The following is a 26,155-nucleotide window of genomic DNA, read 5'->3' on the forward strand; positions in this document are numbered from 1 at the left end:
AGAGAACATGTATAAATATCTATGGGTTGCAGTGTTTTGTATGTACATCCTGTGAGTGTGTGAATACTAACAGGGTATGTTTGAGCTGTGTGTGTGTGTCTGTGTGCGTGCGTGTATGTGTGTCGTGATGACGGGTTTAGTGCTCATGTGGATGTGGCTGCCGAATGAAGATTAAATTAAGATAAAAGTATAGGACGATGTGGCCTAGCGAGCCTGCCGGAGGAAGAGATGTTGTCTTCCTTTTATTTATTTGACTATTTTTGTTGATTATTTGAGGGGTTGATAACAAGAGTCACATTTCCATATTTCATGTTATGCCCATAGTATGAAATGTTATAAATCATTTATATGTTACGGTAAATGTTTAAAATCAGGAAACAGAAAGACAATATTTGAATTCAGACAATCAAACAGTAACTATGTTTTCTACTATAAACCTAAACTGATTGACAAAATCACTTGTTGCATGCTTTATGGGGCCAAGGTCACAATTTCCATGCAAACATTCATACTGTGACACAGTCATGGTCATCATTTCTTCCATATGTCATTCATTTTACAATACAGTCAAACAGATAAAGGAGCTGCCTTCCCTTTGACTGACCCACTCCCTACAGGAGGGGTGAGTCAGGAGAATGGGAGAGGCAGGCAGGGAGCCGGGAGTGAGGGAGGGAGGGAGGGAGGGAGGGAGGAGGGAGGGAGGGAGGGAGGGAGGGAGGGAGGGAAGGAAGGAAGGAAGGGAGCCAGTAGGAAGGGAGCCTGGAGGAGGGAGGGAGCCGGGTGGGAGGGAGAGAGCTGGGAGGGAGCAGGGAGGCAGGGAAGGAGGAGGGAGGGAGGGAGGAGGTAGGGAGCCGGGAGGGAGGGAGCCAGGAGGGAGGGAGGGAGGGAGCTGGGAGGCAGGGAGGGAGGGATGGAGCAGGAAGGAAGGAAGGAAGGAAGGAAGGAAGGAAGGAAGGAAGGAAGGAAGGAAAGAAAGAAAGAAGGAAAGAAGGAAGGAAGGAAGGAAGGAAGGAAGGAAGGAAGGAAGGAAGGAAGGAAGGAAAGAAAGAAAGAAAGAAAGAAAGAAAGAAAGAAAGAAAGAAAGGAAGGAAGGAAGGAAGGAAGGAAGGAAGGAAGGAAGAAGGAAGGAAGGAAGGAAGGAAGGAAGGGAGGAAGGAAGGAAGGAAGGAAGGAAGGAAGGAAGGAAGGAAGGAAGGAAGGGAGGAGGGAGGGAGGGAGGGAGGGAGGGAGCCAGGAGGGAGCCAGGAAGGGAGCCAGGAAGGGAGCCAGGAGGGGGGAGCCTGGAGGGAGCCTGGAGGGAGCCTGGATGGAGCCTGGAGGGAGCCTGAAGGGAGGGAGCCGGGAGGGAGCCGGGAGGGAGCCGGGAGGGAGCCGGGAGGGAGCCGGGAGGGAGCCGGGAGGGAGCCGGGAGGGAGGGAGCCGGGAGGGAGGCAAGCCCAGAGTCTCAACTCCTGTTTGGGATTGACCAGAAGCCATAATATTTACAGAGAAGGTAGATTGACTTCTGAGAAATCAATATCTGTTATGGCCCTGCATGCTGTCCTGAACCTGGGAGGTAATGGGATCTCTGCAACACTTGGCTAAGAGGACTTCATGCCTGTCTCTCTATATTTCTCTCTATTATTTTCTCGCTCTCTCGCTCTCTCGCTCTCTCTCTCTCTCTCTCTCTCTCTCTCTCTCTCTCTCTCTCTCGCTCTCTCTCTCTCTCTCTCTCTCTCCCCCTCTCTTCCCTGACTTCCTTTGATAACCTGAACAGACATTATAATGGACAAATTTCAATAATTAATGTCAGAGCAATTGGAGACAATCTAGTGTGTTGACTGGACCATTAATTTTCCTAAGGCCGTTAGTGGGGGGCAGAGCAGACAGACAGACAGACAGACGGAGGGTTGCTTATACAGTGGGGAAAAAAGTAATTAGTCAGCCACCAATTGTGCAAGTTCTCCCACTTAAAAAGATGAGAGAGGCCTGTAATTTTCATCATAGGTACACGTCAACTATGACAGACAAAATGAGGAAAAAAAATCCAGAAAATCACATTGTAGGATTTTTTATGAAATTATTTGCAAATTATGGTGGAACATAAGTATTTGGTCAATAACAAAAGTTTCTCAATAGTTTGTTATATACCCTTTGTTGGCAATGACACAGGTCAAACGTTTTCTGTAAGTCTTCACAAGGTTTTCACACACTGTTGCTGGTATTTTGGCCCATTCCTCCATGCAGATCTCCTCTAGAGCAGTGATGTTTTGGGGCTGTCGCTGGGCAACACAGACTTTCAACTCCCTCAAAAGATTTTCTATGGGGTTGAGATCTGGAGACTGGCTAGGCCACTCCAGGACCTTGAAATGCTTCTTACGAAGCCACTCCTTCGTTGCCCGGGCGGTGTGTTTGGGATCATTGTCATGCTGAAAGACCCAGCCACGTTTCATCTTCAATGCCCTTGTTGATGGAAGGAGGTTTTCACTCAAAACCTCACGATACATGGCCCCATTCATTCTTTCCTTTACACGGATCAGTCGTCCTGGTCCCTTTGCAGAAAAACAGCCCCAAAGCATGATGTTTCCACCCCCATGCTTCACAGTAGGTATGGTGTTCTTTGGATGCAACTCAGCATTCTTTGTCCTCCAAACACAACGAGTTGAGTTTTTACCAAAAAGTTCTATTTTGGTTTCATCTGACCCTATGACATTCTCCCAATCCTCTTCTGGATCATCCAAATGCACTCTAGCAAACTTCAGACGGGCCTGGACATGTACTGGCTTAAGCAGGGGGACACGTCTGGCACTGCAGGATTTGAGTCCCTGGCGGCGTAGTGTGTTACTGATGGTAGGCTTTGTTACTTTGGTCTCAGCTCTCTGCAGGTCATTCAATAGGTCCCCCCGTGTGGTTCTGGGATTTTTGCTCACCATTCTTGTGATCATTTTGACCCCACGGGGTGAGATCTTGCGTGGAGCCCCAGATCGAGGGAGATTATCAGTGGTCTTGTATGTCTTCCATTTCCTAATAATTGCTCCCACAGTTGATTTCTTCAAACCAAGCTGCTTACACTTAGATTGCACACAGGTGGACTTTATTTAACTAATTACGTGACTTCTGAAGGTAATTGGTTGCACCAGATCTTATTTAGGGGCTTCATAGCAAAGGGGGTGAATACATATGCACGCACCACTTTTCCGTTATTAATTTTTTAGAATTGTTTTGAAACAAGTTATTTTTTTCATTCCACTTCACCAATTTTGACTATTTTGTGTATGTCCATTACATGAAATCCAAATAAAAATCCATTTAAAATACAGGTTGTAATGCAACAAAATAAGAAAAACGCCAAGGGGGATGAATACTTTTGCAAGGCACTGTATGTTACTCCTATACAGTTGGAGTTTGCTGTTTGTCCCAGTGCATTGCCCTCCTGCCCATCCGTCACCCCTGGCTAACACTTGGCATGACCTGGAACAGCCAACCAGGCTTAGTTGGAGATGGACACAGACAGTCAGCCAGGGACGGAAATCACCATCAACTCTAATCAACGTGGCTGTCATGATTATGTCCAAGGTGCTTTAATCTGTAACCAGGCAACAGGCAGCTCTTCCACAGAGCTGACGTGACAGTGACAAGTGGAGGCAGGATGGAGGGATGGAGGGGTGAGGGGTGGAGGGGAAGGGGTGCTGTTTGGCCTCACACACCCCTGTGCTGTCGAAACGTCAAACTGGCGTCCTCTCTGAGTCCCTGGCTCTAGCAGAGATCTGAGACACAGCAGGGACTCACAAGCCAAATGGCAGGTGAACACTTAACACAACACAGCAATGCTACCATTCCATATCTTATTTGCCACTTGGCTGTGGTCATTGAAGAGAATGTATTCTCTGTGGTAACTCACTGAGATAAATAGGGGTTAGATAATGCTTTAACCTCAATGGCCTGAAACAAAGGAGAGCACTATTCTATTAAAGGGAGTCTGATGAACTCATGGATACCATTTTTATGTCTCTGCATCCAGTATGAAGAAAGTTAGAGGTCGTTTTGCGAGCCAATGCTAACTAGTGTTTGCACAATGCCTGGAAGTCTATGGTATCTACTAGCATGCTAACAGTTACCATAGACCTCCAGACATTGCGCTAACGCTAGTTAGCTATCGCGCTAATGCTAGTTAGCAACTTCCTTCAAATTGCACGCAGAGACATATAAAATGGTATCCACGAATCCATTTGAATCTGGAGATAGAGAAGTAGACAAAGGGCTTCGTTGCCAAAATCCTGAAGTATCCCTTTAAGTTCTGAGGAGAGAGGGACAACTAAGGTCTATGGTAGACTAAGGCCTGCAGGAACACAGTATAGGATTGGTTACATTAGATTTCACACTACAAGACATTGACAGAGTTCTAATTCCAAATATTTAAATATGTGAGGCTTTAATATTTGATACAAGAATATCTGGCATTCTATAGAATGTGCACCAGGAACAATACAATTTATTTATAATATATATTTGTTTAATTAATTGAGATGTTGCAAGTGTATTGGAAGCATATACAGTGAGGGAAAAAAGTATTTGATCCCCTGCTGATTTTGTACGTTTTCCCACTGACAAAGAAATGATCAGTCCATAATTTTAATGGTAGGTTTATTTGAACAGTGAGAGACAGAATAACAACAAAAAAATCCAGAACAACGCATGTCAAAAATGTTATAAGTTTATTTTGCATTTTAATGAGGGAAATAAGTATTTGACCCGCTCTCAATCAGAAAGATTTCTGGCTCCCAGGTGTCTTTTATACAGGTAACGAGCTGAGATTAGGAGCACACTCTTAAAGGGAGTGCTCCTAACCTCAGCTTGTTACCTGTATAAAAGACACCTGTCCACAAAAGCAATCAATCAATCAGATTCCAAACTCTCCACCATGGCCAAGACCAAAGAGCTCTCCAAGGATGTCAGGGACAAGATTGTAGACCTACACAAGGCTGGAATGGGCTACAAGACCATCGCCAGGCAGCTTGGTGAGAAGGTGACAACACTTGGTGCAATTATTCGCTAATGGAAGAAACACAAAAGAACTGTCAATCTCCCTCGGCCTGGGGCTCCATGCAAGATCTCACCTTGTGGAGTTGCAATGATCATGAGAATGGTGAGGAATCAGTCAGAACTACACGGGAGGATCTTGTCAATGATCTCAAGGCAGCTGGGACCATAGTCACCAAGAAAACAATTGGTAACACACTATGCCGTGAAGGACTGAAATCCTGTAGCGCCCACAAGGTCTCCCTGCTCAAGAAAGCACATATACAGGCCCGTCTGAAGTTTGCCAATGAACATCTGAATGATTCAGAGGAGAACTGGGTGAAAGTGTTGTGGTCAGATGAGACCAAATTCGAGCACTTTGGCATCAACTCAACTCGCCTTGTTTGGAGGAGGAGGAATGCTGCCTATAACCCCAAGAACACCATCCCCACCGTCAAACATGGAGGTGGAAACATTATGCTTTCGGGTGTTTTTCTGCTAAGGGGACAGGACAACTTCACCGCATCAAAGGGACGATGGACGGGGCCATGTACCGTCAAATCTTGGGTGAGAACCTCCTTCCCTCAGCCAGGGCATTGAAAACGGGTCGTGGATGGGTATTCCAGCATGACAATGACCCAAAACACACGGCCAAGGCAACAAAGGAGTGGCTCAAGAAGAAGCACATTAAGGTCCTGGAGTGGCCTAGCCAGTCTCCAGACCTTAATCCCATAGAAAATCTGTGGAGGGAGCTGAAGGTTCAAGTTGCCAAACGTCAGACTCGAAACCTTAATGACTTGGAGAAGATCTGCAAAGAGGAGTGGGACAAAATCCCTCCTGAGATGTGTGCAAACCTGGTGGCCAACTACAAGAAACGTCTGACCTCTGTGATTACCAACAAGGGTTTTGCCACCAAGTACTAAGTTATGTTTTGCAGAGGGGTCAAATACTTATTTCCCTCATTAAAATGCAAATCAATTTCTAACATTTTTGACATGCGTTTTTCTGGATTTTTTTGTTGTTATTCTGTCTCTCACTGTTCAAATAAACCTACCATTAAAATTATAGACTGATCATGTCTTTGTCAGTGGGCAAACGTACAAAATCAGCAGGGGATCAAATACTTTTTTCCCTCACTGTACTATTTAAACCATTTATATCAAACAAATAATGTGCCTCCCCAATATTATTCCCAATATTATTTTCCTTAGATTGAATAGAATATCCTAGAATAAAGCAGGATTATGTAGTAAATAAACATTAAACCACAGCAAATTCTCCAGTGGTAAATCAACACTGACAGTCTTAAATTTAACACTGGGCCAGTGTCTATATGGGTCCACACTTTTGAGTGTTAAATTAACACTGTGCTTAGTGCTGACGCTGTTACACTTTGTCAGTGTTAGGCAATGAACACTTTCAGTGTGTTATGCAATTACACCTCATATAGTATTTTTAACACTAGGAAGTTTATGTAGTTTATACCAATGGTGTTATTCAATAACCAAGAGGTCCGTATCTCTTGATAAGGTCATTTAGTGTTGGGTTAAGGACATTACAATAGTATTTAAATATTAGTCTTTATTGCTCTTATGTACGCATTTATAAAGACTTCAGAACTGTCAGCAGACAAGCTCAAACTTTAATTAACATAACCATAGACCACTTAAACTGGTACAACATTTCCACTCACGGGTGGCCAAAAATAACTAATTGAAAGCCACACCACCACTAAGCTATATCTCCAATATGATTTCCCTGTGTGCCTTGCCTTTTCGAGTGAATTGGAGAGTTACCACCCATGATGAGAATGGCGTCGGAGGGAATGGCGGCCGTTTTTTGGCGGCCGTTCAATTGTGCTATTTTGTATATTCTTTTGCGGTGATCTTTTTTTGTACATAATGTTTCCACCATTGTTTCCTATGACCGAAAATAGTTTCTAGACATCAACAGCTATCACTAACCTTGATTTGGACTTCTACTTCAATGAATCGGAGGCGAAAGACATATTGATTATCCCGGACCTTGCCCTAATCCCCAACACTCGTAGAAGGCGAAGACGGTACTATAGATAATCACAGTATGAGTCATAATACCCATAAAACGTATCGGTCAAAAAGGGAAATGGTTCCAATAATTTTTCCACCAGTAATTTTTCCCATAGGGAATTTTTTAAACACTTAAAATCATGTAGGCTTATCCTGACATGATGTTTTGATAACCGTGTAAATCTCTCTAGGACAAGGTGATTTTTTAAAAATGCTAATTAGCTGCTAATGTGGCTATCATAAAGAACTACAAATGCCATGATGATCTGGATGAGACTGCCGAATCAAGGCAAAGGTAAGAATCTCTGGATTAACTATCTAATGTTAAATGTAGTAATTAATAAATTGGCAAAATGTCTTTCAATGGACAATTCTGTGAACTGTTTTGTGCAAGTTTCAAATTGACAAAATAACTGTTAGCAAAGGTGTTAGCTAGAGATGACGTGCAGGAGCTAGCATTTTTTAATTTGAGAGCAAATAGAGCCAAAAATATTTATAAAGTTACCTTGTCCGAGAGAGATTTACATGATTATCAAAACGTCACGCCTTGGTAAGCCTACACAAAACACAGCCCTTATTTTAAGTGTTTCTAAAATCCCTTATGGGAAAATGAATGGTAGAAAAACGATTGAAACCATTTCCCTGTTTTACCACTATGTTTTTATGTGTATTATGACACCTCCACAGTGGGGCTCTATAGAGGCCGGTGCGCAGGCACCCTGGTGAGACATCAGCGGCGAATGAATACATCTCCTCTTCTATTGGTGAAATCTAACTTACTGATTGGATTAGTTTAGAAAAATATATGCTATTTATCTTTGTGTAGCATAAGATTAATCAATCAATGTACATGCAAAAACACAGATATTAAGATCAATCCTAAAAAATCTACCTGCAGTAGAGCATGCTGGGAAATATGATAATGATGGGCGTGGTTTTGATGGGACTGTTTTACTCTCCACAGTGCAAAACAACAACACTGGTTATTAACACCAACACTGGGGGTAGTTTTACATCACTGAGTTTATTGAATTTAACTCCTGAATCAACACTAGAAATGTAACAGAAAAATCAACACTGGTCAATTTGCAGTGTACTCACCATGGCCGCCTGCGGACATCATACAGGTCAATCTTATTGGGTGCTCTCCATGGAGTAGCTGGAAAAATGAAGAAATGCAAAACATAATTCTGAACATCAGCTTGATCTATTTTATTTATATTCAAAGTTTATAATATCCTTATTAATAATGGTCCGGGACCTACCTGGGTAGTATCTTGTGACCCCCGTGGCGCTGCCGAACACCTGCCAGCGCAAAGAGCTGTCCTCCCGGCGGTTATCAATGAAAACCCTCTCCAGAGCCTGGGTCCAGTTCAGCTCATTCAGGATGACTGGTGCTGCAGGGCAGGTGGAGAGGAAAGAGGACACAATATCAGAACAGCGGATACAGTACAGCACAATCTAAATGGTAATGACCATGCTAGCATTGGGGGGTAGAGCAGATCACATCCTTATACTGTGTGTCCAGGATAATGTAGAAGTAAGACAAGACAATATGATGTCCTACAGGCCCTAGTTTTGTCACAGCTGGACTACTGTCCAGTCGTGTGGTCAGGTGCCACAAAGAAGGAAAATTACAATTGGCCCAGAACAGGGCAGCACGGCTGGCCCTTAAATGTACACGGCGAGCTAACATTAATAATATGCATGTCAATCTCTCATGGGTCAAAGTAGAGGAGAGATTGATGTCATCACTCTTCTATTTGTGAGAAGTATTGACATGTTAAATGCACTGAGATGTCTGTTTAAATTACTAGCACACAGCTCAGACACCCATGCATACCCCAAAAGACATGCCACCAGAGGTCTCTTCACAGTCCCCAAGCCCAGAACAGACTATGGGAGGTGCATAGTACTTTATAGAGCCATGACAACATGGAACTCCATTCCACATCAAGTAACTCATGCTAGCAGTAAAATCAGATTTACAAAACAAATAAAAATACACCTTATGGAACAGCGGGGACTATGAAGAGACACACACAGACACACACGTACACTACACATGGATTTTGTGTTGTAGATATGTGGTAGTAGAGCAGTGGCCTGAGGGCACACATTTATTGTGTTGTGAAATCTGTTGTAAAATGTAATGTAATGTTTTTAATTGTATATAACTGCCTTAATTTTGCTGGACCCCAGCAAGAGTAGCTGCTGCTTGGCAGGAAATAATGGGGATCCATAATAAATACAAATACAAATATCTCTTCTGGCTGAATGACATTGTCCCCTCTGCCAGTGTGGTCTGACTCCATCAGAATGTACAATATACTGTATATGTAGTGAGCTGGCCCAGACCCGGAGGTGTTCATCAGAGAGAGAGCACTGTGTAGTAGACATCAAATGAAAAATCTAATCAAACAAAATGTAATTTGTCGTGTAAACATATTTTGCTGATGTTATCACGGGTGTAGCGAAATGCTTATGTTCCTAGCTCCAACAGTGCAGTAATACCTAACAATACAAAAAAATATACGCAAATCCCCAAAATAAAATAATGAAGATATATAGAAATATTGGAGTGAGCAATGTCAGAGTCTGGAATATAAATATATACACTACACTGAGTGTACAAAACATTAGGAACACCTTCCTAATATTGAGTTGCATGGACTCTACAAGGTGTCAAAAGCGTTCCACTGGGATGCTGGCCCATGTTGACTCCAATGCTTCCCACAGTTGTGTCAATGTCACACTCTGGCTCCAAGGACTGTGTGTTAGAGCCAGGGTGTATTTCATTTGGTGGTGTTGGGTTGGGTGAGTTTCATTTGTTTGTGTTTTTGGTGATTGGTTAATGACTCCCAATCGGAGGTAACGAGTGTCAGCTGTCGGCTCGTTATCTCTGATTGGGAGCCATATATATTCTGGGTGTTTTCTCCTTTGTTTTGTGGGTTATTGTTCCAGTGTTCCATGTTTCTGTCAGTGTTACAGAGGACTTCACTATCGTCATTTGTTGTTTTTTCGTGGTTGCTTTATTAAAATAAGTCATCATGTTCACTCCACGCGCTGCGTATTGGTCCGCTTCTTCAGACGATCGTGACAGAATAACCCACCATAAAGGAACCAAGCAGCGTGTCCAGGAACAAAGGGTCTGGACATGGAAGGAACTGGTGGAAGGTAAAGGGTCCTGGACTTGGGAGGAGATCCTAGATGGTATGGATCGCCGACCATGGAACGAGACGGTGGAGAGGCGACGGCGAGAGGAGCAACGGCATCAGCAGGGCCATAGTCTGCCGTCTGCCCAACGGGGCCTGAACTGTCCGTCTGCCCAACGCCGTCTGAACTGCCCGTCTGCCCAACGCCGTCAGAGCCTTCCGCCAGACAGGATCAGCCAGAGCCGTCTGCCAGACAGGATCAGCCAGAGCCTTCCGCCAGACAGGATCAGCCAGAGCCTTCCGCCAGACAGGATCAGCCAGAGCCTTCTGCCAGACAGGATCAGCCAGAGCCTTCTGCCAGACAGGATCAGCCAGAGCCTTCTGCCAGACAGGATCAGCCAGAGCCTTCTGCCAGACAGGATCAGCCAGATCCGTCAGTCGGCCATGAGCAGCCAGATCCGTCAGCCAGCCATGAGCAGCCAGATCCGTCAGCCAGCCATGAGCAGCCAGATCCGTCAGCCAGCCATGAGCCAGCCAGCCAGGATCCGCCATTTAGTCAGGTGCTGCCCCTTAGCTCGGTGTTGCTCCTTATCCTGGTGCTGTCCCTTATCCTGGTGCCGTCCCTTAGCCTGGTACTGCCCCTTAGTCCGGTACTGCCCCTTAGTCCGATGCTGCCCCTTAGTCCGGTGTTGCCCCTTAGTCCAGGTGGGGTTAGTTGGAGGGTGGTCATTGGGAGGAGGCTACCGAAGCAGGTTGTGACTGCGGTGGGGTGGGGATCACGACCGGGGCCAGAGCCGCCACCGGGGACAGACGCCCACCCAGACCCTCCCCTAGACTGTATGCTGGTGCGCCCGGAGTGCGCACCTTTAGGGGGGGGTACTGTCACACTCTGGCTCCAAGGACTGTGTGTTAGAGCCAGGGTGTATTTCATTTGGTGGTGTTGGGTTGGGTGAGTTTCATTTGTTTGTGTTTTTGGTGATTGGTTAATGACTCCCAATCGGAGGTAACGAGTGTCAGCTGTCGGCTCGTTATCTCTGATTGGGAGCCATATATATTCTGGGTGTTTTCTCCTTTGTTTTGTGGGTTATTGTTCCAGTGTTCCATGTTTCTGTCAGTGTTACAGAGGACTTCACTATCGTCATTTGTTGTTTTTTCGTGGTTGCTTTATTAAAATAAGTCATCATGTTCACTCCACGCGCTGCGTATTGGTCCGCTTCTTCAGACGATCGTGACAGTCAAGTTGCCTGGATGTCCTTTGGGTGGTGAACCATTATTGATACACATGGAAAACTGTTGACCGTGAAAAACCAAGCAGCGCTGCAGGTCTTGACACACTCAAACCGGTGCGCTTGGCACCATACCCGGTTCAAAGGCACTTAAATATTTTGTCTTGCCCATTCGCCCTCTGAATGTCACACATACACGATCCATGTATCAATTATGTGTGAAAAAAAAATAATGTATGCACTCTGGATAAGAGCGTCTGCTAAATGACTAAAAAAATGAAATAAAAAAATTATCTCAAGGCTTAAAAATCCTTCTTTAACCTGTCTCCTCCCCTTCATCTACACTGATTGAAGTGGATTTAACAAGTGACATCAATAAAGGATCATAGCTTCCGCCTGGATTCACCTGGTCAGTCTATGTCATGGAAAGAGCAGCGTTCCTAATGTGTGTGTGTGTGTGTGTGTGTGTGTGTATAACTTAAGGTCACAGCTATTGTACCAGTCAAAATGTTGGACACACCTACTCATTGAAGGGTTTTTCTTTATTTTTACTATTTTCTACATTGTAAAATAATAGTGAAGACATCAAACCTATGAAATACAGTGGCTTGCGAAAGTATTCACCCCCTTGGCATGTTTCCTATCAAATAAGCAAAGTCCATCATTACTTTAAGACGTGAAGGTCAGTCAATCCAGAACATTTCAATAACTTTTAAAGTTTCTTCAAGTGCAGTCGCAAAAACCACCAAGCGCTATCATGAAACTGGCTCTCATGAGGACCGCCACAGGAAAGGAAGACCCAGAGTTACCTCTGCTGCAGAGGATAAGTTCATTAGAGTTAACTGCACCTCAGATTGCAGCCCAAATAAATGCTTCACAGAGTTCAAGTAACAGACATCTCAACATCAACTGTTCAGAGGAGACTGCGTGAATTAGGCCTTCTTGGTCGAATTGCTGCAAAGAAACCACAACTAAAGGACACCAATAAGAAGAAGAGACTTGCTTGGGCCAAGAAACACGAGCAATGGACATTAGAAATCCAAATTTGAGATTTTGGGTTCCAACCGCTCTGTCTTTGTGAGACGCAGAGTAGGTGAACGGATGATCTCCTCATATGTGGTGACACTGCCTGTGATTTATTTAGAATTCATGGCACACTTAACCAGCATGGCTACCACAGCATTTTACGCCATCCCATCTGGTTTGCGCTTAGCGGGACTACCATTTGTTTTTCAACAGGACAATGACCCAACACACCTCCAGGCTGCGTAAGGGCTATTTTACCAAGAAGGAGAGTGATGGAGTGCTGCATTAGATGACCTGGCCTCCAGAATCACCCGACCTCAACCCAATTGAGATGGTTTGGGATGAGTTGGACTGCAGAGTGAAGGAAAAGCAGCCAACAAGTGCTCAGCATATGTGGGAACTCCTTCAAGACTGTTGGAAAAGCATTCCTTATTAAGCTGGTTGAGAGAATGCCAAGAGTGTGCAAAATTGTCATCAAGGCAAAGGGTGGCTACTTTGAAAATTTCAAATCTCAAATATATTTGTTTAACACTTTCTTGGTTAACACATGATTCCATTAATGTGTTATTCCATAGTTTTGATGTCTTCACTATTATTCCACAATGTAGAAAATGGTAAAAATAAAGAAAAACCCTTGAATGAGTAGGTGTGTCCAAACTTTTGACTGGTGCTGTATATCTCACAAGTCAGTTGTACTTTATGAAAGGGATTTATGGGCCTGATTACCCATTCAACCAGAACTGGAAAACATGCTGAATGTTAGATATATTCCACCACCACCAGCATGTCGCTCTCCCTCTCACTCCTTCTATTACCACTATACCTGTACTGCACTTTATATCTTACTTTATATCCTGTGAGTGCTATAATGCCCCTCTCCTAACACCCACTTCTTCTTCCCCCCCATTACCCTCTGCTACCATATTAAAGGCTTTCAGTTCTTTACCACTCTATACCTGTCCTGCTATTTATCTCTTACTTTGCATCCTGTGCTCCTGTGCATGGCACCCCCCCCACCCCCCATTTAATAGCTGAGCTGGAGTCAGAAGATGGGGCGCGCAATCAGAGGTTTAATGGGCGCCTGATTAAAGTAGAAACAGGACGAGGCGCTGAGCTGAGGATAACTTCACTGGCTTTCCTGATTTAATTACTCAGCCAACCACAGCCAGATAAGCCGCTGAATCACCAAGTCCAACTTTTCTCCCCTTCTCGTTTGAATTTCACACAAATAAACAATCATTATCCACTTTTCCCATGATTTTCAATTACTGCTCCGAGTTGCTGACGAGCTGTCAGGTTAGAGAGAGAGAGGAGAGAAGGGGCCCGATCTGCCCCCACCCTCGCCCTCGCCCTGACCTGGCCCCACCCTCGCCCCCGCCCCCGCCATGCCGTCCTCTCAACACACCACTCACACACCTAATTTACTGTAGCACTAATTCAAACATTATCGTTCACACGCTATTAAAAATGGAACATTCCTTTGTTTATTTGCCCAGAAACTGTTATATTCACAGTCAAAGTTTCAGGGTTAAACTGAGGCTTTTTATTTTGTATAGTACCTCTCCAAAATTCAAACAAGCTAGCTGTTAGGGAAATCCCTGCTGTCTCTTGCTGGTGTCCGGTGTCTGTGTCCTGGTATCAGGCAAAGCTCTTATTTAGAGTAGAGAGGCACTGGGCCTGGAATGATAGCTCTGTCCTAGACAGGCAAAGGGCAATGGTCAGTGCTATCCGGGATCCTTGGGACGTCCCTACCCTAAACTCTAAACCTAACCTTAACCCCATACCCTTACCCTAACCTTAACAATAACCATAACCATAACCATAACCATAACCTTTACAAAACCAAAACCCTCTCTGCAGGTTATCTCTGTAGAAATACAGTGGGGAAAAAACGTATTTAGTCAGCCACCAATTGTGCAAGTTCTCCCACTTAAAAAGATGAGAGAGGCCTGTAATTTTCATCATAGGTACACATCAACTATGACAGACAAAATGAGAAACAACCTCAAACAGTCACACTCCAAACTCCACTATGGCCAAGACCGAAGAGCTGTCAAAGGACACCAGAAACAAAATTGTAGACCTGCACCAGGCTGGGAAGACTGAATCTGCAATAGGTAAGCAGCTTGGTTTGAAGAAATCAACTGTGGGAGCAATTATTAGGAAATGGAAGACATACAAGACCACTGATAATCTCCCTCAATCTGGGGCTCCACGCAAGATCTCACCCCGTGGGGTCAAAATGATCACAAGAACGGTGAGCAAAAATCCCAGAACCACACGGGGGGACCTAGTGAATGACCTGCAGAGAGCTGGGACCAAAGTAACAAAGCCTACCATCAGTAACACACTACGCCGCCAGGGACTCAAATCCTGCAGTGACAGACGTGTCCCCCTGCTTAAGCCAGTACATGTCCAGGCCCGTCTGAAGTTTGCTAGAGTGCATTTGGATGATCCAGAAGAGGATTGGGAGAATGTCATATGGTCAGATGAAATCAAAATAGAACTTTTTGGTAAAAACTCAACTCGTCGTGTTTGGAGGACAAAGAATGCTGAGTTGCATCCAAAGAACACCATACCTACTGTGAAGCATGGGGGTGGAAACATCATGCTTTGGGGCTGTTTTTCTGCAAAGGGACCAGGACGACTGATCAGTGTAAAGGAAAGAATGAATGGGGCCATGTATCGTGAGATTTTGAGTGAAAACCTCCTTCCATCAGCAAGGGCATTGAAGATGAAACGTGGCTGGGTCTTTCAGCATGACAATGATCCCAAACACACCGCCCGGGCAACAAAGGAGGGGCTTCGTAAGAAGCATTTCAAGGTCCTGGAGTGGCCTAGCCAGTCTCCAGATCTCAACCCCATAGAAAATCTTAGGAGGGAGTTGAAAGTCCGTGTTGCCCAGCGACAGCCCCAAAATATCACTGCTCTAGAGGAGATCTGCATGGAGGAATGGGCCAAAATACCAGCAACAGTGTGTGAAAACCTTGTGAAGACTTACAGAAAACGTTTGACCTGTGTCATTGCCAACAAAGGGTATATAACAAAGTATTGAGAAACTTTTGTTATTGACCAAATACTTATTTTCCACCATAATTTGCAAATAAATTCATTAAAAATCCTACAATGTGATTTTCTGGATTTTTTTCCCTCATTTTGTCTGTCATAGTTGACGTGTACCTATGATGAAAATTACAGGCCTCTCTCATCTTTTTAAGTGGGAGAACTTGCACAATTGGTGGCTGACTAAATACTTTTTTTCCCCACTGTATACTGATAACAAGTTCAAACAGGTGCCATTAATACAGGTAACGAGTGGAGGACAGAGGAGCCTCTTAAAGAAGAAGTTACAGGTCTGTGAGAGCCAGAAATCTTGCTTGTTTGTAGGTGACCAAATACTTATTTTCCACCATAATTTGCAAATAAATTCATTAAAAATCCTACAATGTGATTTTCTGGATTTCTTTTTCTCAATTTGTCTGTCATAGTTGACGTGTACCTATGATGAACATTACAGGCCTCTCTCATCTTTTTAAGTGGGAGAACTTGCACAATTGGTGGCTGACTAAATACTTTTTTCCCCCACTGTATGAGCGCATCACAGATAAGGGAACACAAGCAAACTAATTATATTTGATTTATTCAGTTAGGATGTGCCATGACTTTTCTGGACATTTGATAAAAAGGAACATTTCCCCTGAGGGGATATTTGCTCGCCCAGGCAGAGATGGCCCCTGAGCGCTTTGTTGGGCTCATCTTTCTAAGAAACAGGCCTCTCTCTGATATCTTTAAAAGGTGATCCATCAGCCCGCCGCTCCACTGACGTTTAGAGCACCCTTGGCATTGCCCCTTTATGAAGCAGGACTGCACACCAAGTAGGAAAACAATTATGAGTGGGATTTATGGAGCATCTCCATGTGAGACAATCCCTCACACACACAACCTCCCTCACATAAAACATCCCTCACACACAACATCCCTCACACACACACACACACACACACTATTCAAGGTGCCGGAACCATGGCACTGGCTCTGATGAACAGCCATCAAAATTGATCTTTGCCTTCTGCTTAATCTTAGTGCTGAGTGATTAGTGTTTTTTGAGGTCGGTTCGGTTTTGGTTCGATTATTAAAATATTATCATGGTTTTCGATTTCGTTTTTGATTATTTGGGTTGAATGCTGTAACAACACAGAATAAAATAATTAATAAAAGTCGTATGATGGTAGTGACTGCCTATTACTGCTTATCACTTATTAACCATAATTTATTCAAATTACTATACTTTAATAAAATATTTCAGTTGTGTATATTACATTTGTTTTATTTGATGAATGTATTATTTCATTCCAAGTCATCATCTCATCTCTATAGAGCTGCTGCCTATGCTGTCTGACAAAATCACTATTTTAGTAGTTCTTCAAAGTTAATAAGGCATACTGACTGCTGAATACCAACTATCAATCACTTAGATCGTGTATTTTCAGGTAGAGATACGTTGTAAAGCAACAGCTGCTCTCTGTATCGCCTCACGAGCCCACATTCTTGTCTCTTCTGTAGCAGGCGTAAAAGAAACACAGAAGTGACAAGTACAGTGGGGGAAAAAAGTATTTAGTCAGCCACCAATTGTGCAAGTTCTCCCACTTAAAAAGATGAGAGAGGCCTGTAATTTTCATCATAGGTACACGTCAACTATGACAGACAAATTGAGAAAAAGAAATCTAGAAAATCACATTGTAGGATTTTTTATGAATTTATTTGCAAATTATGGTGGAAAATAAGTATTTGGTCACCTACAAACAAGCAAGATTTCTGGCTTTCACAGACCTGTAACTTCTTCTTTAAGAGGCTCCTCTGTCCTCCACTCGTTACCTGTATTAATGGCACCTGTTTGAACTTGTTATCAGTATAAAAGACACCTGTCCACAACCTCAAACAGTCACACTCCAAACTCCACTATGGCCAAGACCAAAGAGCTGTCAAAGGACACCAGAAACAAAATTGTAGACCTGCACCAGGCTGGGAAGACTGAATCTGCAATAGGTAAGCAGCTTGATTTGAAGAAATCAACTGTGGGAGCAATTATTAGGAAATGGAAGACATACAAGACCACTGATAATCTCCCTCGATCTGGGGCTCCACGCAGATCTCACCCCGTGGGTCAAAATGATCACAAGAACGGTGAGCAAAAATCCCAGAACCACACGGGGGGACCTAGTGAATGACCTGCAGAGAGCTGGGACCAAAGTAACAAAGCCTACCATCAGTAACACACTACGCCGCCAGGGACTCAAATCCTGCAGTGCCAGACGTGTCCCCCTGCTTAAGCCAGTACATGTCCAGGCCCGTCTCAAATTTGCTAGAGTGCATTTGGATGATCCAGAAGAGGATTGGGAGAATGTCATATGGTCAGATGAAATCAAAATATAACTTTTTGGTAAAAACTCAACTCGTCGTGTTTGGAGGACAAAGAATGCTGAGTTGCATCCAAAGAACACCATACCTACTGTGAAGCATGGGGGTGGAAACATCATGCTTTGGGGCTGTTTTTCTGCAAAGGGACCAGGACGACTGATCAGTGTAAAGGAAAGAATGAATGGGGCCATGTATCGTGAGATTTTGAGTGAAAACCTCCTTCCATCAGCAAGGGCATTGAAGATGAAACGTGGCTGGGTCTTTCAGCATGACAATGATCCCAAACACACCGCCCGGGCAACAAAGGAGGGGCTTCGTAAGAAGCATTTCAAGGTCCTGGAGTGGCCTAGCCAGTCTCCAGATCTCAACCCCATAGAAAATCTTAGGAGGGAGTTGAAAGTCCGTGTTGCCCAGCGACAGCCCCAAAATATCACTGCTCTAGAGGAGATCTGCATGGAGGAATGGGCCAAAATACCAGCAACAGTGTGTGAAAACCTTGTGAAGACTTACAGAAAACGTTTGACCTGTGTCATTGCCAACAAAGGGTATATAACAAAGTATTGAGAAACTTTTGTTATTGACCAAATACTTATTTTCCACCATAATTTGCAAATAAATTCATTAAAAATCCTACAATGTGATTTTCTGGATTTTTTTCCCTCATTTTGTCTGTCATAGTTGACGTGTACCTATGATGAAAATTACAGGCCTCTCTCATCTTTTTTAAGTGGGAGAACTTGCACAATTGGTGGCTGACTAAATACTTTTTTTCCCCCACTGTATACTGATAACAAGTTCAAACAGGTGCCATTAATACAGGTAACGAGTGGAGGACAGAGGAGCCTCTTAAAGAAGAAGTTACAGGTCTGTGAGAGCCAGAAATCTTGCTTGTTTGTAGGTGACCAAATACTTATTTTCCACCATAATTTGCAAATAAATTCATTAAAAATCCTACAATGTGATTTTCTGGATTTCTTTTTCTCAATTTGTCTGTCATAGTTGACGTGTACCTATGATGAACATTACAGGCCTCTCTCATCTTTTTAAGTGGGAGAACTTGCACAATTGGTGGCTGACTAAATACTTTTTTCCCCCACTGTATGAGCGCATCACAGATAAGGGAACACAAGCAAACTAATTATATTTGATTTATTCAGTTAGGATGTGCCATGACTTTTCTGGACATTTGATAAAAAGGAACATTTCCCCTGAGGGGATATTTGCTCGCCCAGGCAGAGATGGCCCCTGAGCGCTTTGTTGGGCTCATCTTTCTAAGAAACAGGCCTCTCTCTGATATCTTTAAAAGGTGATCCATCAGCCCGCCGCTCCACTGACGTTTAGAGCACCCTTGGCATTGCCCCTTTATGAAGCAGGACTGCACACCAAGTAGGAAAACAATTATGAGTGGGATTTATGGAGCATCTCCATGTGAGACAATCCCTCACACACACAACCTCCCTCACATAAAACATCCCTCACACACAACATCCCTCACACACACACACACACACACACACACTATTCAAGGTGCCGGAACCATGGCACTGGCTCTGATGAACAGCCATCAAAATTGATCTTTGCCTTCTGCTTAATCTTAGTGCTGAGTGATTAGTGTTTTTTGAGGTCGGTTCGGTTTTGGTTCGATTATTAAAATATTATCATGGTTTTCGATTTCGTTTTTGATTATTTGGGTTGAATGCTGTAACAACACAGAATAAAATAATTAATAAAAGTCGTATGATGGTAGTGACTGCCTATTACTGCTTATCACTTATTAACCATAATTTATTCAAATTACTATACTTTAATAAAATATTTCAGTTGTGTATATTACATTTGTTTTATTTGATGAATGTATTATTTCATTCCAAGTCATCATCTCATCTCTATAGAGCTGCTGCCTATGCTGTCTGACAAAATCACTATTTTAGTAGTTCTTCAAAGTTAATAAGGCATACTGACTGCTGAATACCAACTATCAATCACTTAGATCGTGTATTTTCAGGTAGAGATACGTTGTAAAGCAACAGCTGCTCTCTGTATCGCCTCACGAGCCCACATTCTTGTCTCTTCTGTAGCAGGCGTAAAAGAAACACAGACGTGACAAGTACAGTGGGGGAAAAAAGTATTTAGTCAGCCACCAATTGTGCAAGTTCTCCCACTTAAAAAGATGAGAGAGGCCTGTAATTTTCATCATAGGTACACGTCAACTATGACAGACAAATTGAGAAAAAGAAATCCAGAAAATCACATTGTAGGATTTTTTATGAATTTATTTGCAAATTATGGTGGAAAATAAGTATTTGGTCACCTACAAACAAGCAAGATTTCTGGCTTTCACAGACCTGTAACTTCTTCTTTAAGAGGCTCCTCTGTCCTCCACTCGTTACCTGTATTAATGGCACCTGTTTGAACTTGTTATCAGTATAAAAGACACCTGTCCACAACCTCAAACAGTCACACTCCAAACTCCACTATGGCCAAGACCAAAGAGCTGTCAAAGGACACCAGAAACAAAATTGTAGACCTGCACCAGGCTGGGAAGACTGAATCTGCAATAGGTAAGCAGCTTGATTTGAAGAAATCAACTGTGGGAGCAATTATTAGGAAATGGAAGACATACAAGACCACTGATAATCTCCCCTCGATCTGGGGCTCCACGCAAGATCTCACCCCGTGGGGTCAAAATGATCACAAGAACGGTGAGCAAAAATCCCAGAACCACACGGGGGGACCTAGTGAATGACCTGCAGAGAGCTGGGACCAAAGTAACAAAGCCTACCATCAGTAACACACTACGCCGCCAGGGACTCAAATCCTGCAGTGCCAGACGTGTCCCCCTGCTTAAGCCAGTACATGTCCAGGCCCGTCTCAAATTTGCTAGAGTGCATTTGGATGATCCAGAAGAGGATTGGGAGAATGTCATATGGTCAGATGAAATCAAAATATAACTTTTTGGTAAAAACTCAACTCGTCGTGTTTGGAGGACAAAGAATGCTGAGTTGCATCCAAAGAACACCATAACTACTGTGAAGCATGGGGGTGGAAACATCATGCTTTGGGGCTGTTTTTCTGCAAAGGGACCAGGACGACTGATCCGTGTAAAGGAAAGAATGAATGGGGCCATGTATCGTGAGATTTTGAGTGAAAACCTCCTTCCATCAGCAAGGGCATTGAAGATGAAACGTGGCTGGGTCTTTCAGCATGACAATGATCCCAAACACACCACCCGGGCAACGAAGGAGGGGCTTCGTAAGAAGCATTTCAAGGTCCTGGAGTGGCCTAGCCAGTCTCCAGATCTCAACCCCATAGAAAATCTTAGGAGGGAGTTGAAAGTCCGTGTTGCCCAGCGACAGCCCCAAAATATCACTGCTCTAGAGGAGATCTGCATGGAGGAATGGGCCAAAATACCAGCAACAGTGTGTGAAAACCTTGTGAAGACTTACAGAAAACGTTTGACCTGTGTCATTGCCAACAAAGGGTATATAACAAAGTATTGAGAAACTTTTGTTATTGACCAAATACTTATTTTCCACCATAATTTGCAAATAAATTCATTAAAAATCCTACAATGTGATTTTCTGGATTTTTTTTCCTCATTTTGTCTGTCATAGTTGACGTGTACCTATGATGACAATTACAGGCCTCTCTCATCTTTTTAAGTGGGAGAACTTGCACAATTGGTGGCTGACTAAATACTTTTTTCCCCACTGTAGATGCTCAATGGATTATGGTCATTGTAGTTCATTACCACGTTTTATGCACTAAACTATGTAGAATATTGGCCTGTTGGAAACTACAACACCCTACTACATAGCGAAGATCTTATTTATCTCTAGAGAAACAAAACAAAAAAACTAACAAAAATGGAATTCAAATAATTTAACCTATGTCAGTCAATTAGTTGTTTAAAAAACGAAAAATAACTGAGATTTTGGTTAATTGCTCAGCACTACTTTATCTTAATCCAGCATTATAGTAGGCTGCTACTACACACACACAGACAGACATGTCTGGTGTAACATATCACAGGCGGGAATCCATTTGGGATGATAGAACTTCAGCTATTAAATGGACAAGGCCTTTGAAGAAGTAATAACCATCATTATCGTCGTTCCTCTGAAGAGTGGCCAAGAGAACCAACTGCACCATGCTGGTAATAGAACCTCAATTCCCCATACTATAGTAAAGGAGGTCCTTATAACAAACAAGTACAGTACACATTTCTTTTTAACACACACAGCGCAAATGTGGGCTATTTTTTGGATACCATTAACTACATAGCCTGCAAACTCAAACATGGCCAAAAATGCCACGCCCCACATCCCTCTACTTAGCATCCACACCTCTCTCTCTCTCTCTCTCTCTCTCTCTCTCTCTCTCTCTCTCTCTCTCTCTCTCTCTCTCTCTCTCTCTCTCTCTCTCTCTCTCTCTCTCTCTCGCTCTCTCTCTCTCTCTCTCCCTCTCCCCCTCCCCCTCCCTCCCTCTCGCCAAGGCTGTCTCCTCTGGTCTGGCTGTGTGCTTAAAACCCTGGACTTACAAACCTTTCATCCAACAGATGAAAAACAAATAGCTGCCTGAAACTGGCACCACCTCACACATCTACAAAGACTTTGTTAAACAAGGTCTGGGCACTCTGAAGGAATGTATGTTTTCCTCCAAGTTTTCAAGAGAGAGAAGAAGAGAAAGGTTGACACAAACGCAATTTAAGTGAACTTCACAAAACATACGCTAATGTTATTTCTCTCAGAAAAAGTAGATGGAAGTTTCCTAAAACACCTGTGAGGATATGGAATGTATTTACAGAAACACCCCTGTGTAACCAACTGAAGTAACACTGAATCTAATTCAAATAACATGAGGTAGCCTACATTAATATGAGGTACATGAGATAAACTGTGTTTATATGGATAAAAATGTTGAAAACACTGTATTTCTGATTGAAGCCCTCAAGCCTGCTCCCAAACTTTGCGAACTGTGAAGAGGAAATCAAACCCAGAACGTCTCCTAAGAGTCACGAATATGGAAGAAAGACTGGAGAGATCTCCGCCCAAAGACTTTTTCTAATTAAAGTGATGCAGTCAATAATAAACAAATGAAATGTAATTTGTGAGCTTGGTGGTGAGTGAAGTGGAGTCTGGTGTGCTGACTGTTCTCATTAGCGTGTGGGTATATGATAGTGCCCCTTCACTGGGCACACACTTTAGGGGTGGGGGGGTAGGGAGGGGGAGCGGGGGGTGCTGGGACGAGGATGGGGCGGAAGACGGAGCGAATCAAATCAAGAGGAACGGTAGAAATATAAATAGAGCCTTGTGTGTTGATTTCAGCTGTCTTCTCCCTCTGAGTGAAAAACAGACTTTAAATCCTTTCTCCTTTTCCCCATACAGTCATTTCCTTTCAAAATTACTTTTGCTTTTCTCTCTGTCTCTCGCTCCGTAAATCTGTCTTGATGTTGAGCAGGACTGAGTTGATCTCCAGCATAGCGTGAGCTGGGTGACAGAGAGAACATGTCTCTTTCAGCCATAGGATGAGCCTGAGGTGGGCTGGATGGATGCACACGGCACATACTTTTAGATGTCATTTTACTGTATTTTACTATCCCTTTTAGCCTAAATTAAATCCCCATATCTTTTCAACAATCCGTATTGTTATACTGTAAATGAATTACCCATTACCCACATAAATAGTGGTATTCCTCTAAAAGTTACAATAAGGTCCAGTAATTGAATCTACTTGTAACGATTCCGGCAGTCTGAGTCGGTTCCTGTCTGTGTATTAGTTTTTCTGCTCGGGATCTCCAGTTTCCCGAGGGTTCTGGAACGCTCCCTGCCTGGTTGCCGGGCTACGTTGCTAGGCGGGAGCTCTCCTGATTTCCACACCTGCATTCCATCAGTAATCTGCACACCTGGCCCTGATCATCACCTTCATAGGCTCTGACCTGACATCCATTCCCTGCCGGATCGTTAGCCATGAACAGTATGTTTGTCCGTGTATCAGCCTTGGAACTTCTAGCGTTAGTTTTGTTGTTTTGCACCTTTTTGACTTGCTGTATACTTACCTCCGTTTTGTTCTACCTGCAGTCACTCACCCGGAACCTTCACCCAACCTCTGCCTGATGGTCGGCGGCTGCCGAGCCATTACTGGACCTACCACTGCACCCTCAACAACCCATCCACGCCACCCGCTCTGTTCCCTGGATTATTCAGCCTCACTCGTGGATCTATTAAATAAACACTCACCTTTGTTTCAACTTACCTTGTCCTGGTCTGCTTCTGGGTTCTGGCTTAGTAAACCGTGACAGAACGATCCGGCCAGTAATGAACCCAGCGGACCTGGACTCTGTTTGCCATGCCATTACCCATCAGGAGAAGATGTTGGGCCATCATAGCACAGAGCTACAGGAGATCGCGTTGGCAGTTCGGAACCTTTCTACCGGTCTGACGGAGGTCCAGAACCAGTGCAAGTTTCCGGTGGAGGATCCACTACCGGTTTCACCCATCTCGCCTGCCGCTTCTGGAGCTGTGTCCTTCCGTGAGCCCAAGGTTCCGACGCCGGATAAATATGAGGGGGAGCTGGGAAGATGCCGTTCTTTCCTTATGCAGTGTGGGTTAGTGTTCGATCTACAGCCCTACTCTTATGCCACAGACAAGGCTAGGATAGCCTTTGTGATTGAGTTGCTGCGTGGTCGAGCGCTGGAGTGGGCTTCAGCCGTTTGGGAACGACAAGACCCCTGCATGGCTTCATACCAGGGGTTCACGGCCGAGATGAGGAAGCTCTTCGACCATTCCGTCCGAGGGAGGGACGCAGCTAGGCGCCTGTTTTCGCTTCGCCAAGGAACTCGCAGCGTGGCCGACTTCGTGATCGAGTTCAAGACGTTGGCTGTGGAGAGTGGGTGGAATGAGGAGTCTCTGCAAGCGGCCTTTTACCAGGGTCTGTCGGAGCAGCTCAAGGATGAGTTGATCTCCTATCCGGAGCCTAGTGACCTGGACAGCTTGGTAGCCTTGTCTATTCGGGTGGATAATCGAGTCCGAGAGCGAAGGAGGGAGAAGCAATGGGTTCCGTCCAATCGATCAGCTTCTCAGGTTCCAGTCGGGTCGGGGATTGGACCAGAATACGTCGATCATCGTCCACCACACAGGATTAGTGGAGAGGTCCTGTCTCCCGATTCTGAACCAATGCAAGTAGGGCGGCACGGGTTAACCAAGGAGGAACGCCAACTCAGACGTAGGACTAACTGTTGCCTCTACTGTGGTGGTTCGGGACATTACCTCGCCACCTGTTCCCGGGCGGTCGTCAAACTGCGCGGCTCGCTAAAGTTGGGAGGACTTTTAGCGAGCCAGTTTCGACCTCTCAATACCTCTGTCAGACCCCGTTTCCCGGCTACCCTTATGAACAGGAATCAGAGCTTAGCGATTAACGCTTTTATCGATTCAGGTGCCGATGGAAGCTTTCTTGATGCCGAGTTGGTGGAACAGCTGGGGCTTTCCAAGGAGCAATTGCCGGAAGCCATTGAAGCGACCACTCTGAACGGCAGTAGTCTGGCACGTATCACGATGAGGACTGAACCGGTTAAGATGCTGTTGTCGGGGAATCATTCGGAGATGATTTCATTCTTCATTCTGCCGTCTTCCCATGTTCCTCTGGTCCTTGGATACCCCTGGCTGAAGGAACACAATCCCACGTTCGATTGGGTGACGGGCAAGGTAACGAGTTGGAGCCTTGATTGTCATGCTAACTGTCTCAAGACTGCCTGTCCCCATTCGGTTCCCAGTCAGGTGATTGAGGCTAAACCCCCAGATTTGTCCCTGGTTCCCGAGACATATCACGATTTGGGGGAAGTGTTCAGTAAGCAGAAGGCTCTGTCACTCCCTCCCCACCGACCATATGATTGTGCCATCAACCTGTTCCCTGGAGCTGTCTACCCCAAGGGAAGGTTATACAGTATCTCCCGACCTGAACGTGAGGCGTTGGAGACCTACATCAAGGAGTCCCTAGCTGCTGGTCTCGTTCGTCCCTCGTCATCACCCCCTGGGGGCAGGATTCTTCTGTGTGGGTAAGAAGGATGGCTCTCTTCGACCGTGTATTGATTATCGGGGGTTGAATGACATCACGGTCAAGAACAAGTATCCCCTGCCCTTGATGAGTTCTGCCTTCGACTCCTTACAGGGTGCTACGGTGTTCACCAAGCTAGACCTACGCAATGCGTATCACATGGTCCGGATCAGAGAGGGGGACGAGTGGTTGACGGGTTTCAATACACCGATGGGTCACTCGAGTATCAGGT

At 44.3% G+C, this 26,155-nt stretch overlaps 1 protein-coding gene across 3 annotated transcripts in view; it reads right to left on the reverse strand.

Annotated features, from left to right (window-relative positions):
- Positions 1 to 26,155, reverse strand: part of LOC121574858 (voltage-dependent calcium channel subunit alpha-2/delta-2) — a 279,464-nt gene that overhangs the window by 55,310 nt on the left and 197,999 nt on the right. For all 3 annotated transcript variants that reach the window (XM_041887497.1, XM_041887496.1, XM_041887498.1), the window contains 2 exons: positions 8,312 to 8,443; positions 8,148 to 8,205 (listed from right to left, as the gene is read on the reverse strand). In XM_041887497.1, coding sequence (XP_041743431.1) covers positions 8,148 to 8,205; positions 8,312 to 8,443 — 190 coding nt within the window. The remainder of the gene's footprint in view (positions 1 to 8,147; positions 8,206 to 8,311; positions 8,444 to 26,155) is intronic.

The sequence above is a fragment of the Coregonus clupeaformis genome, chromosome 10 (assembly GCF_020615455.1).
Source record: "Coregonus clupeaformis isolate EN_2021a chromosome 10, ASM2061545v1, whole genome shotgun sequence".
NCBI classification, from domain to species: Eukaryota; Metazoa; Chordata; class Actinopteri; order Salmoniformes; family Salmonidae; genus Coregonus; species Coregonus clupeaformis.